The sequence below is a fragment of the Diabrotica undecimpunctata genome, chromosome 1 (assembly GCF_040954645.1).
Source record: "Diabrotica undecimpunctata isolate CICGRU chromosome 1, icDiaUnde3, whole genome shotgun sequence".
Lineage (NCBI taxonomy): Eukaryota > Metazoa > Arthropoda > Insecta > Coleoptera > Chrysomelidae > Diabrotica > Diabrotica undecimpunctata.
In genome coordinates, this window is record NC_092803.1 from 14480090 (window position 1) to 14497989 (window position 17900).

Here is a 17900-nt window from a genome sequence, read left to right on the forward strand (position 1 = left end):
AGACAAATGAGAAGTGATAAGAATGCAGACAGCCACACTCAAAGAAAGATGAATAAAACTGTTTTGAAGGCATGAATAAAAATGTTTAGGAAATTTAAAACCGACAATATTAAACGCACTATAGAGAAAAATAACAGCCTAAAAGTTCTACGTAGAAAGCTAACAAATGTGAAATGCGAAATTCATAAATTAAGAAACAAGCAAAAGGAAATAATATCACATAGAGACGAGTTAATGCAAGTCGTTGAAGAGTTTTACGAGGAATTATACGGAAGTAGACGAGAAGATCAAACAGAAATACAAACAGCCATTTCAAAGAAGAATCAATCATGAATCAAGGTTCCGAACTAATCCCAAAGATAAAGGTAGATGAGAATAAAGAAAAATGAAAAATAACAAAGCCCAAGGAGCGGATGGAATTGTAATAGAAGCTATCGTAAACGGCGGAGATATTCTATTAAGTAAATTAAGGAAACTGTTTAATCTATGTTTGCAGCAAAGATAGGCGACCACATGAAAATTATAGACCTATTAGCTTGTTGAATCACACATACAAGCTCTTCACTAGGTTAGGAGAAAAAATTAGACTTCTACCAACCGAGAAAGCAAGCAGAATTCTGTTCAAATTATGGTACCAATAATCACCTCTATACAGTAAAGATACTCTTTGAAAAATCTATAGAATATAACAAACCTCTTATACTCACTTTCATAGATGTTCATAAAGCGTTCGACACGATCGAAAGAGACAGCCTTATAGAAGTAACGAATAACAACAGGATCTAGCATGGGTATAGTGAACTTATTTAGAATATTTACAAAAATGCTACTATAGCTGTTAAGATACACGATATAACCCGTCCAATTAAAATAAAACGTGGAATACGGTAAGAGGATACATTGTCACCGAAATTATTTATAACGGCGTTAGAGTCTTAAACAATTGGACTTGTTGGCATGTTCGAATGTGGGCCTCAGAATGAACTTGACCAAAACTAAGTTTATGACAAATATGGTCCTAATAGTCATTTCACTATTCAAGACAAAGTGGTAGAACTGATGGAGAAATATACGTATTTGGGCCATGAAATAATAATCAACAGAAATAAATAAACATGCAAAATCAAAAGACGAATTACTTTAGCCTGGGCACTGGAAGTTATACCTGTCGTGTCTAAATATGTGTCCAAGATAAGCGTCTTATCTTGGACACATATTTAGACACGACATGTGTAACTTCCTTCAGCTTATTATAGAAGGGAAAATAGAAGGCAGACGCGACCCGGGTAGACGACAAATGACCTGGCTGCGCAACATAAAAGATTGGACAGGATTAGACTTTCAAAGTTTAATAAGGAAAGCCCAAAATAGGGAAGACTTTGCAGAGGTCATCGCCAACCTTCTCTAAGAAGACGGCACCTAAAGAAGAAGAAGAAGGGCAGCCTTTGGAAAACTGCGGGACACACTTAGGGCCAACATCCCAATTAGCATCAAAAGAAGAGTATTTGATTCAATGCGCACTACCGGTCATACAGGTGGAAACTATAACTCTAACCAAGACTACGGCTTCGAAATTGAGAGTGGCACAGAGACGAATGGAACGTGCTGGGACTGACGTTGCGGGACCGAATATAAAACGAAGATCTGCGAAGAAGAACGAGTATTGCTGATATTGTGAAATGCATAGCGGAACTAAAATGGAACTGAGCAGGCCATATAGCGAGAATGCACGACTCACGATGGACGAGCAAAATTACAAATTGGAGGCCAAGAGCAGACAAACGTAGGAAAAGAAGATCACCTATACGTTGGGCTTACGACATCAGGCATATCACCAAAAATTAGCAACAAAGAGCACAAAATCGTAAAGAATGGAGTAGTTTAAGGAAGGCCTATGTCCAGCAGTGGACGTGATAAATGAAGGCTGCATGATGATGATGATGACTGAAAACTACTAAAAAAACTGAAGTTACGAAATATATGAAACATACGTCTCACTCACGGCTACCTAATTACATCTGACATTTCTTCAGTATATCAACACAGCACTATTCTATTTTATTCTTTGTTACTTTCATGACTAATGTATATTTATATTAAACATAGCAATTCTAGTAGAGGCACGACTTTTGCAAATAAATACTTAATATTCCTAATATCGATATATAAGCTTGATTTGCTTGGGTTTGACAACTAGCTGGTGCGTTTCGATCACAGCCACCTAAAGCTTACAAGCCGTGAAATAAAAATGGCAACGCCGCATCAGCTGTTAGAAGTAGTCCGACTGTAATGAGCACACAAAATAATAAATAAAAGAGGAACATCATAATATTCGCTATAAAGTTAGAATTAAGTAAAAAAATCGTACAAAAGAGTCTGATAAGGTACATATATATATCACATCTATTAAAACTGCAAAACATTGAATACAATGAGGTGTAAAATTAATAGAATTTAAAAGTAATACAAGTGCATTCAGCTTATATATTGTGACTGATTATATATGGTAAGAGCAAAAATAATTGTTGGTAGAGAATATTTTGCCCTACTTACTGTTAGTAACAGTAACTGATTTTTCACAAAAGCCAGAACTCCCTTCATTTTATCTACATCCGTATTTTCTATCACTCTGTCAATTTCACTGCATATTTTGGTTATTTTAAAATTATTGTCAATAGGACTTAAAAAAAAAAGAATACCTGGACAGCAGATTTTCTAGTTGTGACCACCGCGATAACTTACAGTCAAATGGTAAAAATACATTTTAAATCATGAGGTGACAGTTGGATGTCCTTCACATAAACAGATACAAGTAATTCCTTCATAATGTTAATGTTTGAAATAACTTTTATACACTCATCACTGCACTGATTGTCAATATTTAATAAATAAAAACAAATCCTTTCTTCTACAACTTTTATTTGCCAGTTTTTTAACTCAACCCTCTCACTAACACTTTGTAAAAATTTCTTGAAATCCACGATAAGGTCTTTGTTTTCGAGTTCTTTTATATTATTTTCTTCCCAGAGACTTATTTCTGCTCGTCTAGTTTCAGGATTTTTTCTTGTTGGTGGTTTTGGGTTAGATAAATATGACGGTTGGTTTTCAAAAATCCTTGGTATCGCATTCTCTTTCAACTTGGGAAAAACCAAATTTCGTTGAAGAACCGTACCATTTTTATCAATGAATGACTCACTTTCAATAATATCGGTTGCATCAAAATGTTTTTTACATACTACCGAACTATAAGTTACTGTGAAATCTTCACGGTTAATAGATCTAACCCACTGAGTACGAAGGTGATCGTTGTTGGGAAAAGAGAATGTACTTTGGGCCTTTTCATACTTTAAAGTAGTTGCATAATTTGATTTGCAATTTGGTACACTGCAGTGTCTCGGCATCTGTAATTAAAAAATATGTTAGAATATCATATTACTATTCCCTGTACCAATAAATTAACATCGACTTGGGGTTTGTAATTGCTAAAGCAGTGTCTGAATTTGTGAATTTAACAGTTTGTACGTATTATTTGTCTGAATAATATATATCTAATTCTTTAATGCTTCATACAATTATTACAATATACGTAAAAAATACATACCTTTTTTTTATCGAATAATTCACCAATAATACAAGAAATACAAACAAAATTAGCATAATCTCTCCAAGTAAACACAGGGCTATCGGACCACTATCGGACTACCTCCAACGTTGCCAATTTTCTCACTTCACGGCTTGTAAGCTTCAGGTGGCTGTGGTTTCGATCCACTTCAGTTTTCTCAAAAGTCTTTCTAATAAATGGCAAATCCGTTGCCAGAGCGGCCAATCAGAGCGAAGATTGTAACTCTAAGTGGCCAATAACAAACGGTTTTATTAACTGCGTTGTTATTGGCCTTCTGACGGAAGATCGCTGCGGAGTTGCAAACACGAAATACATAAAAAGGCAGCGCATTTTCCGATCGGGATCAAGTCGGTCTACATCTTGAGCTCAGCTAGACCTTGTTGGCCGAGTGCCCTTTCAACTATTTCTGCGTTTATTATTACCTGAGTGAATATTTCTTCGAGTTAAAAAGACTTCGCTTCGAGGACGACTCCAAAAGCTCTTTAGTATGTGAATAAACACGAAGCTTTGTTGGCTACGATATTATTCAAACCAACAAGAGGTATAGGTACCGGTGTTGTTGACTTATACTCTATCTTTCGTCGAGGTAAAGACAAGTCCGGCAACGGACGATTATCTTGCGGAAGCCAGAAACAGCTCGGAGAGAACGCTCCCTGTCCGGATAAACATAGATCTTTGAAATAAGGAAAGACAGGTTGTCTTAAAGCTATTTCAGATCTCGTCGAACTTACATAGCGTTCCACTAGGCCACCTACGGTTAGGAGTAAATAAAAGCTCCAGGTGGACTTAGAATTACTCCTCAATCGGTGGCCGAGATGAAGTAGCGCTTCGTTACCAAAAAAAAAAAAAAAAATTCGACAGAAATAATAAAAGGCCCTATGGGGCTTAAGATTGTTTAGGTGTATAAGAACCCTGCCCACGTTCCTATACATCTCGAGGAGTATGCACTTGGCCAAACGTTGAAGCGTGAAGGGCCGGTATCTCTGTGAGATCCAGGGCATCCACCGTGCTCAGAATACTAGATACATTATACATGTACCACAAATATATTACTCACGTAAGAAAACTCGAACTGTTTAAAGTATTCTGCATTGCTGGTGGCCTCTTGCTGATCACAGAGCCTCCGATGAGGGGAAGCAAGTACACATAAATTCCACGAGTAAGAGGATGAAGGAGAAAAACCTTCGCTCCTCCTCTAGAGTGGCGGTAGAGATTCATCAAGAATCTCCAAATACCTCAGAGGATAGTCCAACTGTACGACAAACTTTAAAACACGTGTAGAAGAATGATGAGGGACTGGAATTAAATCAAAATGCAACTGTCTATATTTATTTTACTTAATCAATTGTACATTTTCCACTACTGCAGCCACACTGGTAGTCATCAGCTATTTTTTCGGCATATGGTAGTAAACTTTGTAGTAGAAGCGAAGCCAGTATTAATTAGTGAAATTGCTCTGCAGTTTTTACATTAGTCCTTTTTTCCTTTCTTATATATTGGTTTCTTAATATTGTTCTAAAACTATTTTCTTGTAGCATTTTAAAGTAATTACTATTTTAATGGGAATAAGCCACAATTGAAGGTTAAAGTAAGGTTATTGACGTTTTAATCCACTTTTTGACAATTGACTCCACTTCGGACGACTTTAAAATAATATTGAAAATATTGATGAGTTGCGTTCCTGGGACGACTTTATTGTTAGATAGTTCATTCGATTACATGAAATCAACTTTAACTTGAGAATATCCGTCAGAAAAATCATAGCATGTAATTCGTCTTTAAAAAGACAACTACATGCCATGATGACAGTAAAATTCTAATGTTAGTGATTCCATATTAAATCATGAGGAAAAAACTAGAAAAAGAACCTCATATGTACTATCCCGACATAGTAAGTATTTGATCTTATATTTAGTTTACTCTCAATAAACACCAAATTCGGATTTTATATGTTTGTTATTTAAAAAACATAAATGATGTATCCTTGACATGTTACTGACTTACGAATACTGGGTATTTTCCTTTTATTAACTTCCTCTTTTAATATGGGTAACCAGATTCTATTGCATTTTGCCGAAATTTGCGACACAATGGGTCTCATTTAGCATAATTAGAGCCGCTTCTTTGATTTTTCTCTTTTTACCATCCGTTTCTTTTAGGACCATACTTAAATCATTCTATTGAACCCTATGTCCATTATCCCATGCTTGTTTACATATTTGAGATCTAACAAATTCCCTATTTTTAAAGAAGATTGATGTTCACTTATTCTAACATTTAATGGCCTTGATGTTTCACCTGAATAAAACTGATCGCATTCACAAGGTATTTTATAAATATAATTCTTTGTCCTTTTTTTTCATTTTTAGGTTTAGTTTTAGACAAAATAGATCTCAATGTGTTTGTTGTTTTGAATGTTGTTGAAATGTTGAATTTATTTCCTATGCTTTTAAGTTTTACTGATAATCCTTTTATGTATGATATTGTTACTTTCCTCGTATTATTCCTTGTATATGCTGTAGGATCTCGTTCTAAGTTGCTCTGTTCTATTCGGCCGATTGTTGAAAATTCCTTATTAATAAACGATAAAGGATAATCATTTTTTAATAAAACAGATGTTAACAAATTTTTTCCTCCAAGAACAAATTTTCGTTAGAATAAGCAATTTTGGCTCTATCGTATAAGGATTTAATGATTCCTTTTTTAATATTCATATTGTGATTTGATTTGAAATTTAAATATCTGTTGGTGTGTGTCGGTTTTCTATACAGCTGTGTCTCATATCCAGTATCGTTCTTAGATATTATATATTGGTATAATAATTGCACCACACCTTTCTTTTTGGATTATTTCTTGTCCCAAGTCCTTAACTATTAATCGAGATAGATTTTACTTTTAAGTTCAGGACCTCCTTTTTACTTAGTTGTGCATTGTGCAGTCATATTATCCAGATCCGGAGATTTGTCGTTTTTTAGGATTCTTTATAGTATCTATAACTAACGGGTTTAACCGTTTAATAAATATTTATTTCGCTGTTCTCATCAGTGATTTTCTAAGCATACAGATGTTTGTTTAAATATTTAAACTATATTTTGATTGTTTCATTTTCTGCGATGAACAATTCTTTATTTTTATCTCAGATATCAGCCTCTGTGTGTTGTCTTACTTTTTTGTTACATGTTTTATTTTGATTGTGGTTACGCCTTCGTTCTACCTTTTAAATTGGCTATTGCAGGTTTTGCCCCTTTTATCCTCTTAGTGCTCGAGTTGCGGGTGCAGTTCTCCCTCTATTATATTCTGCACATTTTTCTTAACTGAACCTTTTTTTCTTTTTGTTTTTGTCTTTTAAATGGCGATGGATTTTTCGTGAATAAAAAAAAGTAACAACAACTACTGCTAGATGGGTTTTACGTAGCAAGGATCTACGAAAAAGGAAAAAAGAAATTACTACAAACACAGAATAAAATGGAAATCTTTCTAAATATTTTTGCTGTTATGATATTATGTTGCTATGTAGTGCATCTTCTCCGAAAACCTTTTTCCCAAATCTGCCTCCGATCTAACATTGCCTTGTGCCTCTTTAGTATGAACGCAGAACAAGCTCTCAGAAAACGTACGAGTTCATGTCATATTTCGTCTACCAAGCATAAAAATAGAAACTGATTTAAGGATCTTTGATCCTGATTAACCCATAATTCCTTAGAAAAATCAATTTACCTAATTTAAAGCAAGGCTATAATTCGACAGTTACTATATAAGGAGTGAAAAACATTTTTCAGTAAGTTAAATTTATTCTTCCATTAGGCCAATTATTTTTCATTTAGCCAGGTCTTGGCGCTTAGCAATTCCTTTGTTATCCACGCTAACTCGAGTTGCTACAAAATTGATAAACAGTTTTAATTTTAAAACAAACGTTCGACTCTTTGCTTTTGCTTTTGCCCTTCCACCCAGCTGCTTAACGGCGTGGGATTGTAAACAACTTTAAACTTTTGAACATAAATCCACAATCCACGGGCTTACACGAACTTAGGAGGTGCTTGCATCAAAAGCACGTAAATTTTAGGAGAATGCCCTAAGCGATATGTGATATAAACAATACGTTCATATTGGCGAGAATGTTTGTGACTGTTTTCTTTTTTATTATATTAAACGAATTGTTTATTAAACTAAGTTAAAAAGTATTACAATACTGTGACAACATAGAAACGACTAAGAAAATTGGAGATTATAAATTCTATAAAATCGTATAAATTTCCTAAATCTCAACATAATAAGATCTTTTTTATATGAACATATACACCTATGTGAACTTTAGAATGCAAATACATACTGTGCACTTTAACTGTTCGTATGAGTCTATGATCTGCCGTTTATTTTTTGATATTCCTAGAAAAGATAGTCTTAAACCCTTTCACTGCTAAGCTGTATATCCTGCTTATGCCACTAACGGCAACATTTTACTTATAGAATAGAATAGAAATATGCTTTATTGTCACTTAAGCTGGTGCATGTGACACCCAAATATATATAAAAATACTTTGTTGTACCTAAACGTACTGTAATTTCTTATTTATTCTTTAAGAAGCTCTTTCACTGAATAATAATCGGATGGAATCGGTAAATAAATATCAAAGATTGAATTTCTGGTGGAGTAGCCATGATTAGGTCGTGCTGGAAAAACATGTAGGTGTTTACGAATTAAGCAAACTGTTTCTCGAATATATAGAATGGGAAGAGTTAAAATCCCGTGATTTTTGAAGTAACTTTTGTAATGTGTTATTCTACTTAGGCCAAAAAGATTATTGCTATTTTTTGTAATTTAAAAATAACATCAGATTGGCAGCTGTACTAGAACCCCAAAAGGAAAGGCCATATCGAAGATGAGATGAACAAAGAAAAGTATGTTATTTTAGAAGATGCTGAATTCATTTCCTTCGAAACAGATTTTATTGCATAGCAGGCTAAGCATAGTTTCTTACTTAACAAATCGGTATGAAGGGACCATTTAAGTTTGCTGTCTATAAAAATACCAAGAAATTTTACAGAATCAACGATACTGATCTGGCTGTTATTAAGAAGCAAGGGTTGTAGAGCTCCTTTATAAGATATTGCTACTACCTTATCTACGTTAAAAGAGAGTAAATTAGAGTCGGACCAGGTTTTTTTTTGAGTAGATCAAAACTTATAATTGCATGAAGAGTTGCAATATTAGAGTTCTTTCAGGTAATACTGGTATCATCAGCAAAACTAAAAATTTCTCTATCGACTTTTAAGTTAGTGATTTCATTTATGAAGATAAGGAAAAGTAGAGAACCCAGAACTGAACCTTGTGGTACTCCACATAAATGCTTTTGTGACTAGAGTCAGTATCATTTGCTCTAACTAGTTGTTTCCTATTCCTCAAGTAAGATTCGAACCAATTCAAAGAAATACCTCAAATTTAGTTTTTTGATCAAAATGTCGTGATTTACACAATCAAAAACTTTGGCATAGTCACAAAAAACAGTGACAGTATGAAGATTATTGTTTAGTGCTTGATAGACCTCATGTAGTACAGAAAACAGCATCGCTGGTACATTTATTAGATAAAAAGCCGAACTGCCTTTGTGATAAAATGTTGTTTTCAACGAGAAAGGACATAAGTCGGGCTTTTGTAAGTCTCTCAATAATTTTGGATAGGACCGGTAGAGGCAACAGGTCTGCTTAGTGAACAAAATTTTTTATACCCACACAATCAATAGATTCTTAATCCTTCTTGGGGATCTTCCTCAGAATAATCAAAGAGTTGCCTTTATGAAATAAAATATTGTCTTCATCGGATAAATGATTAAAAAACCTCCTCCTCATCACTTGAACCCATTAAAAATTCCAAAAGTTGTTCTTCCGTTAATTTTGATGTTTTGCGAATGAATATTTAGATTTTTTACGTTCCGAGAATCTTAGCCCATTCTCTGCCATTTTAAAGTTAGTGGTACGTAACGTATACGCTTATACCAGAAAACAACATTTAAAATTAGAGCTGACTTGAGTCGTCAGAACTCAAAGGGTTAAATTGATATTTCATTTCATTTTACATAACCTTTGTCTAAAATTTCTCCTCATCTCTTTAAAAACTAAGACCCAGACTAGTCTTGACTCATAAATTGATAGATTTAACAGGCGTATTTTGGCCCATTAGACATTTCCATACTGCCATCTTTTGTGTATACACTACATAGATTTACTCCAACAGATCTAAGCTTCTAAGAAAGTCAATTATAACTGATTAGGCCTGTTTGAAGTCCTTCAAATAAGCAGTTTTCCCTTTGTATTTGTATTATTATCCACGGTTGTTCTACATATTCATAGTAAGTTTCCTATTAGTTATCAAGACACGCTGTGTTGGAGATGACATCTTTCCCACTAAATATATCCAGTGCGTAATACTAGAGAACTCCTATTCAGTTCAGAACTCTCTTTGTAAAGTTTTTGACAGGCACGTAAATAAACAGTTTTGTTTAAATCATCGAGTTAGAATCTATGGAGATGCTATGAGCATATTAACGTATGTATTAAAAAACGGCGTAGGTAGGCGTCGCTAACGATGATACCAATATGGCGGTGGGATCATGGCCGGACTCAATAACATTAAAACTACTATAAAAATATGACTAGTTATTCAGAAGATTTAATCATAATCTAAAAAAGTGCAATACATTTTTAATAAACTATGATTTATTTATCCCGCGGTAAACACTATAAACACGATATATTATACATAAAGATAAATTAATAAAGTCAAATACTATTAATTTATTCTCTGAATTACGGGCCATTACTTTGTTTACATATTTGTATACTAACCTGTAGAACGTTATTCCTGAAGATTTTTTATTAACATTGCTTCTGCTACTGGAACTACTATTTGCTGAAAAAAGAAAACGTTTGAAGATATTAGTTTTAAATCAGGTATATATGTAAAAGTATATGTTAGAATAAAATAATTTTTACAGATTATCCAAAAAAATCATTTATTTATAGAGACATACGCCAAAACTCAAAAATACAAGAATATTCAAAACTTTCTAAAATTAAGAAAAACATTGATAATAAATCAATATCTAGTGTTTCCCCCTCGGGCTCTTATAACAGCCTGTACACGTCTAGACATTGAGGTAATTAACCTCTGGATATAAAATTGATCCAATTGATCCCATATTTCTTGAAGAGCCGCTGTAAGTTCAGCCAAGTTGTTTGGATGGGGTACTCGTGCTCGAAGACGTCTTCCCATCATATCCCATAGATGTTCTATGAGATTGAGATCGGGACTGCAAGCCGGCCAGTTCATACGGACAATTCCCACCTCCTCTATATATTGTTTGACGATTCTAGCACGGTGAGAACGCGCGTTGTCGTCCATAAAAATAAAATTAGGTCCAATGAAAGGCGCAAAAGGTACCACATGTTGATCTAAAATACTTGTTATGTATCTTGCAGCAGTCATAGAACCTCTATCTACAATAACTAAATCAGTATGGGCTTCTGAAATGATACCAGCCCAAACCATAACGGAGCCCCCCCAATAACTTATTCTTTCCGCAATATTACATTGAAAATATCGATCTTCCGTCTCTTCTCCAAACCCTTTTTCGACCGTCTGGTGACTTTAGACAAAATCTGGAGACTCATCTGAGAACAATACATTGCTCCAATCTGCATCACTCCAGTTTTCATGATTTCTTGCAAAAGCAAGGCGAGCTCTGTGATGTTCTATGGATAGTATTGGAGATAGGGCTGACCTTCTGGATAATAAATTACCTTCTACAAGTCGTCGACGAACTGTCCATCTGCTTACATCCACAATTCTCACTTCGCTCAGACGATTTGCTAGTTCACTGAAATTAGATACCGATTTCTCAAACATGATGAGACCAGAAATCGATCATCTCTTTCGGATGTTACCCTTCTACGACCTGATCCTGGTCTTCTTGTGAAGTTACCAGTGTCGCTAAAACGCCGAACTGCTCTTTGAACCGAAGATCGACTAACACCCAACATTTCAGCTGCATAATATTGGCTACGACCATCTTGAACTAAAGTCACCGCCCTTGCAGCATCTGTCGGAGTTAGAGACATTTAGGAAGGATAATTAAATAAAAATATAACACGTTTTGAAAATAAAATCACTACACTAGTATGGTTGTTGAATTAAAAACAACATTCGATAAATATCTACTTGCTTCAGACCCTTTTTGACAAAAACCTGAAATAACAATTTGTTTTAAGAAATATAGAAAGTAATATTAAAAATATTATTTTATTTCTCGTATACGAGGGTACACCTAAATTTACATACGTAATTTAATGTCTCTAAAATTATACAACTTCAATTAAATAAGAAATAAGGAATGTATCGATTTTTTTGCACCTGAGTGTATTATTACAGTTTCTATAAAAGTATTATAAAACTAAAAATATTCGAAAAACAACAAACGTATATACGATCTGTCAAAAGTGTCAAAACAATCTTAACGATATGGCCGTTTATGGACGATATAAGTGAGGTCGTTTTTAGTCACGTGATGCCCTCTCCATAGATTCTAACTCGATGATTTAAATAAATGATTTAATAAATGTTTTATTTGTGTATTGTTTACACGAGAAATATTTCCACGATATAAGTCGAAATATTACCAAAACCTGCAATTATTGTGGTTTCTTACCAAAAAAATGTAGTAATCAAAATAAACATTAATTTTATAATTTTTAGTTTGATATCAACGAAATATTTGATAATATTTCTGACAGGCTTAGTGACCATTAATTCTCAAATCTTAATTGTCTCACTAACTAGTTTACTCTGCTTATCATATCATTCTTCATCAGGCTAAATTGCGTTTGAGGATTAAACGACCACGTAATCTTTATGAACGTCGCGTTCCATATTTACCGCATAATTTCTATTTGTTTAACTATAATTATTTCGCTGAGAATACACGCAACGTGGTAGTTTGGAACTTTAACTTTGTTTCGCAGAGAATTGCTTGTATTTGAAGTTTGTGTCGATATTTGGAAAGTTTGTCTAACTTATATTGGTAAAAATGGGGGTGTTTAGTGTTTTTTGCAACTTTCAGGTTTGTATTTTCATAAGTAGATAGTAGATATTCTATTACTTGAAATTTCGGTCTAATCTGTATAATATAGATATCTTTATAATCGTGGAAATTACAACTAAGTTTCTTGAAACCTAAATGAACTTTTTACTCACATAAAAAGTGCAACTTTTAACCATTTTTGGAATACCAGACAAGTACAGTCCAAAGAATTGTTCAAAGTTTTGTCCAAAGAATTGTCCAAAGAATTGTCCAAAGAATTGTCCAAAAAAGGATTGAATACCTATGTATAGTAGTCATTGTTGATTTGAATTTCCTTGGAGAAATTTTCACAAGAACTGTTGATATATATATATATATATATATATATATATATATATATATATATATATATATATATATATGTATATATATATATGTATATATATATATATATATATATATATGTATATATATATATTGTCCAAAGTAGCTTGCATATCTATCTTGCTCAAAATTTATTCTATTATTATATTATGAAAAAGACAATCAAGATTTCATTTCACGTACAAATCGTCTATGTATCTGTTTATACGTATTTCGCTTTAATAAAGCTCATCACAACAGTTATTCATAGGCGTTCTCAACGTGAAAATTAATCTTTCCTGTCTTTAAGAAGCAACAATAAAATGGCTTCAAAACGGACGCAATAGCGACATCTGATATTAAATCCGTAAAATAGTTTCGAAACACAATTCAGATAACTGCCTTAATCTTAGCCTTCTAAAAATTGCAAGGCATAGCCAGACGTTGATAAAGATGTTAATAGAGACATGGGGAATCTAAAATTTGCATTCCACGACATGTCTCCTCAACTAAGCAGAAATCGTTAGCGAATTGGTTTCTTGTACTCATACAGAGTAGATCCGAATAAAATGAAAAAGACAATCAAGATTTCATTTCACGTACAAATCGTCTATGTATCTGTTTATACGTATTTCGCTTTAATAAAGCTCATCAGAACAGTTATTCATAGGCGTTCTCAACGTGAAAATGAATCTTTCCTGTCTTTAAGAAGCAACAATAAAATGGCTTCGAAACAGACGCAATAGCTACATCTGATATTAAATCCGTAAAATAGTTTCGAAACACAATTCAGATAACTGCCTTTATCTACTACTACTACTAAGGATTTCCACAGTTTTCACTGTCTTCCTTTACTCAACCGTTTTCTCCAATTTTCCCTGTCATTCCAGTCTCCATCTCGCAGGGTTCTTTTCTCCATAGCCTCGTCGATTTCATCTCTGAATGACCTTCGGGGTCTTCCTCTCTTTCTTCTTCCAATCGGGCTCCATTCTGTGATTTTGTTTATCCAGCGTCCTCTGTCCGCTCTTCTGACGTGGCCGTACCAGGATAGTCTCTTCTCCTCTATATAGTCGATTATGTCTGATTGCACTCCCATTCTCCGCTTAATCTCTGCGTTTTCAATTCTGTCTCTTTTTGTAAGTCTACAGCTTCTCCTCAGGAACTCCATTTCTACTGCTCTTATTCTACCTCTATTTCTCTTGTTTATTGTCCAGTTTTCGGACCCATATGTCAGGATACTTCTTGTCAGGGTGTTATATATTCTCTTTTTTGTCTTTATCGTAATGTTCTTATCCCACAACACTGAGTTTAGTTGTCTTATACAGTTTCTTGTTTGTCTCAGTCTGTTGTTTATATCTTCTTCTGTTGTTCCCTGGTTCGATATTATGGTTCCTAAATACTTGAATTTATCTGTTCCATTTATTTGTCTTCCCTCGTCTATCTCTAGGTTTCTCATATCCTTGTTTTCTGTTGTTAGGTATTCGGTTTTCTCTTTATCCTTTATCTGAGCCTTTTAAAAATTGCAAGGCATAGCAAGACGTTGATAAAGATGTTAATAGAGACATGGGGAATCTAAAATTTGCATTCCACGACATGTCTCCTCAACTAAGCAGAAATCGTTAGCGAATTGGTTTCTTGTACTCATACAGAGTAGATCCGAATAAAATGAAAAAGACAATCAAGATTTCATTTCACGTACAAATCGTCTACGTATCTGTTTATACGTATTTCGCTTTAATAAAGCTCATCAGAACAGTTATTCATAGGCGTTCTCAACGTGAAAATTAATCTTTCCTGTCTTTAAGAAGCAACAATAAAATGGCTTCGAAACGGACGCAATAGCGACATCTGATATTAAATCCGTGAAATAGTTTCGAAACACAATTCAGATAACTGCCTTAATCTGAGCCTTCTAAAAATTGCAAGGCATAGAGTATAAATGAGTAGGTACTAAACAGAAAAAAGGATGGTGAAAACTAGAGTGGTCAAAATAGTAAGAGTTAACCCACCAAAGGGTGATTATTGCAAGACTGCCAAAGAAATGAAGTGACTACGTTCCGTCATGTAAATAATCAGGAAGTAGATTAATGAGGAAGAAGAAGTATAAACAAACATAATTAGTATTATCACTACTATTCCTTGCACATTCACATATAAATTCTTGTTTTGTCTTAAAGTAATCTATTTGATACTAATGTGGCCTAATTTTTATGTAGCTTGTTGCTTTATATTTTATTCACATTGACCTATATGCACATTAAAAATTACCTTCCAGTATTATCAGCCTTAAGTAGATCGGAATACTAGTTTTAAAATTTACTGACTTTTTTAATAGACTAATACCGCTTGAAAATGTCAGATATCTAACATACCTTCTATAATATGTATCTTCAAAAATATTTGTGTCTTCTCTTATTACTCCACAAACTCATTTACTACATTGGCTGGCTGAGGCAAGATCACAGGACACTTGTATTCATTTAAAGCGAGTAGGCACGGAATTTGGGTCTGCGAACGCAAGTGGGAGTATTGTGGGTCCCCAGCGAGACGACCGTTTTTCGTATTAGGACGGAAAATTTCTCCCTCGAGATTTACGCCTCTTGTAAATGTTTGGTCTGGTTTATAACCGCAAACACTGGGCTAACGGAGGATCTCTCGGGCTAGGTTAGTATCTTATATATAGAAATGGGATATTACAAGTTTGGGGAATGTTAGAAAAGAAAAATGGAAATCCATAAAGATACAAGTCATTCGCAGAAGAAAAACGGATAAAGCTAGAAATATTAGGAAATAAGAATAGTATTGGAAAAAATAATATACACTATTGTAATCATAAAATCAATGTAGAAATGTCTCCTTCAAACAACAACTGACTCTCTTTCGAAGGGTTTTTTTTTAACAGACAACCTAGATTCAAGTTGATGCTAGGAAAGTAATACTTAATATTTTTAGTAACTTTTATGTAAAAAAAAGCTTTATATAATGATTGAAGTTTATTGGAAACCATGAATAGTTTTAAAAGGAACGAATGATAAAAACAAAAAAACAAATTTAAAGTCATTTAAAATAATTACATGTTTGGCCGCTATCCTTAAAGAGGTATAGTTCCTTTACGAAGGTTTTTTTAGAAAACATCATATTCCTCAGATTTTCCCTTTTTAGGACTCCAGGTTTCCTTTATACCTGTCCTTTATCTCCGTATCCATTATCAGACATTATCAGCGGTGGGTGTTGACTAGTTATACACTCACCCTTCATCACTTTACATTTGGTAACTTCTTTTATAGCTGGCTTCCTCTACCCAGCAGAAAATGTAACTGACTTTACCTTCTCCCGGCACTAGGAAACATACTGGTCTTCAGTCTTCATAAAGAACGTAGTAATCACAAACAAGTTCTGACACTGTTGGCCCAAGTCAATCACACCATTTCGTACATTATTTCTTATTCCCATCCCCAAACCTCCCAAACTCTTTCTGTTCTCGCTCTTTCTCTACAGATATGTCGATTCAAATCACAATTCTTAGAAAAGATAATTTATAGCAAATTTGTCATTTTCTTCTACAAAAATAATTTCTGAATACACTGTGTAATATTAGAAGGTACATTCTATAAATTCCATCCAAGAATAAATTTTGTAAGCAATTAAAATATTTTTCTTTCATGACAATTTAAATTAAACGATTGTTTGGATAAAGACTGAAGTAAATTTCACAAGAATTTTCCGTTTTATTGCCCCTCAGCATAGATGTACTACTTTTATCAATTGTTATGTAGTTTATCTTGCTTGGTCAACACTATAACAGAAAGTAAACAAACACGCCCTTGGGATGGGCAAATACCTTCTTTGAAAAATAACAAATTGTTATTGATGTCACGGAAAATCAACATTTTTCTCAGGTAACGATCTAACTGGCCTTCTAAATTAAAGAAAAATGATCAAATTGAAGTATTTTTGTTTGTTATCAAATGCAGCATAAAAGCCTTTATATGAATGTCCCATTAAGTAGAAAATAAAATGAAAAACCCGATAAAATTATCCCAAATTGTAGTCAGATAATAGTTATTTGTGTACCAAGGGCATTAAGTAGTAGTAGTTGTATTTATGCCTGAGGGCGACTATCTTATAAATACGAGGGCCTCTGGTCGGAGTGTTTGTAAGTCGGCGAAGGTATACACATATATTAATGCCCATGGTGCATACAAATTTTTATATCGCACTAGTTTTTTATCGTATTCACAATCTAAATATTTTTAAAAATTCAGAAAATTATCATAGTACGCTCGGCAATACCGTCGTTAGGGTAATGATATCAAACATAAATAAATACCTGGTGCTGTCAAACCGAAAAAGTGAAAATTTTGAAATGTCCAACGAAATTGTAAAAAAAAAGCGGAAAAAGCAACACAAAACTTACTACCGAAGAAATCGAGAGACGTATACGACAGGGAATACGACAAATGCCAGAATGGCAGAATATTGTGTAGAACATAATAATAAAACTGTGCGGTTTGGATACTTCGGAGATCTCGTTGAAACGTTTTCTCCGAGTTCCTTATGGTCAAAATATTCAATGATAAAGAAGCCTTTAATGGTAAATAAAGGTCGTTTTTTTAGAGGTATAGAAACTTATGTTAGTAACACTTTTTTAACTGTCGGTCATTTTGACAGCTGTCAAGTTATTTATGTTAAGTTGGGTTTGGCATTTTGGCATAAATAGACTTGACGCCTGAAAAACGCTTCCAAATTGTACAAATTTATTTTGAAAATTGTAGTTCTGTTCGAAATACTTATCGCGCACTATGGTCAACATAATAGTCCATCAGAGCAAGTAATTCGAT

The 17900-nt window shown here is 33.8% G+C and overlaps 1 protein-coding gene across 3 annotated transcripts in view; it reads left to right on the forward strand.

Annotated features, from left to right (window-relative positions):
* rdgC (retinal degeneration C) overlaps positions 1–17900 on the forward strand; it is a 445875-nt gene that overhangs the window by 82697 nt on the left and 345278 nt on the right. The window contains exon 1 of one of the 3 annotated variants that reach the window (XM_072536978.1): positions 12482–12735. The exons of the other annotated variants lie outside the window; for them this stretch is intronic. Coding sequence (XP_072393079.1) covers positions 12703–12735 — 33 coding nt within the window. The 5' untranslated portion in view covers positions 12482–12702. Of the gene's footprint in view, positions 1–12481; positions 12736–17900 lie in introns of those variants that run through there. 3 annotated transcript variants of the gene reach the window in all.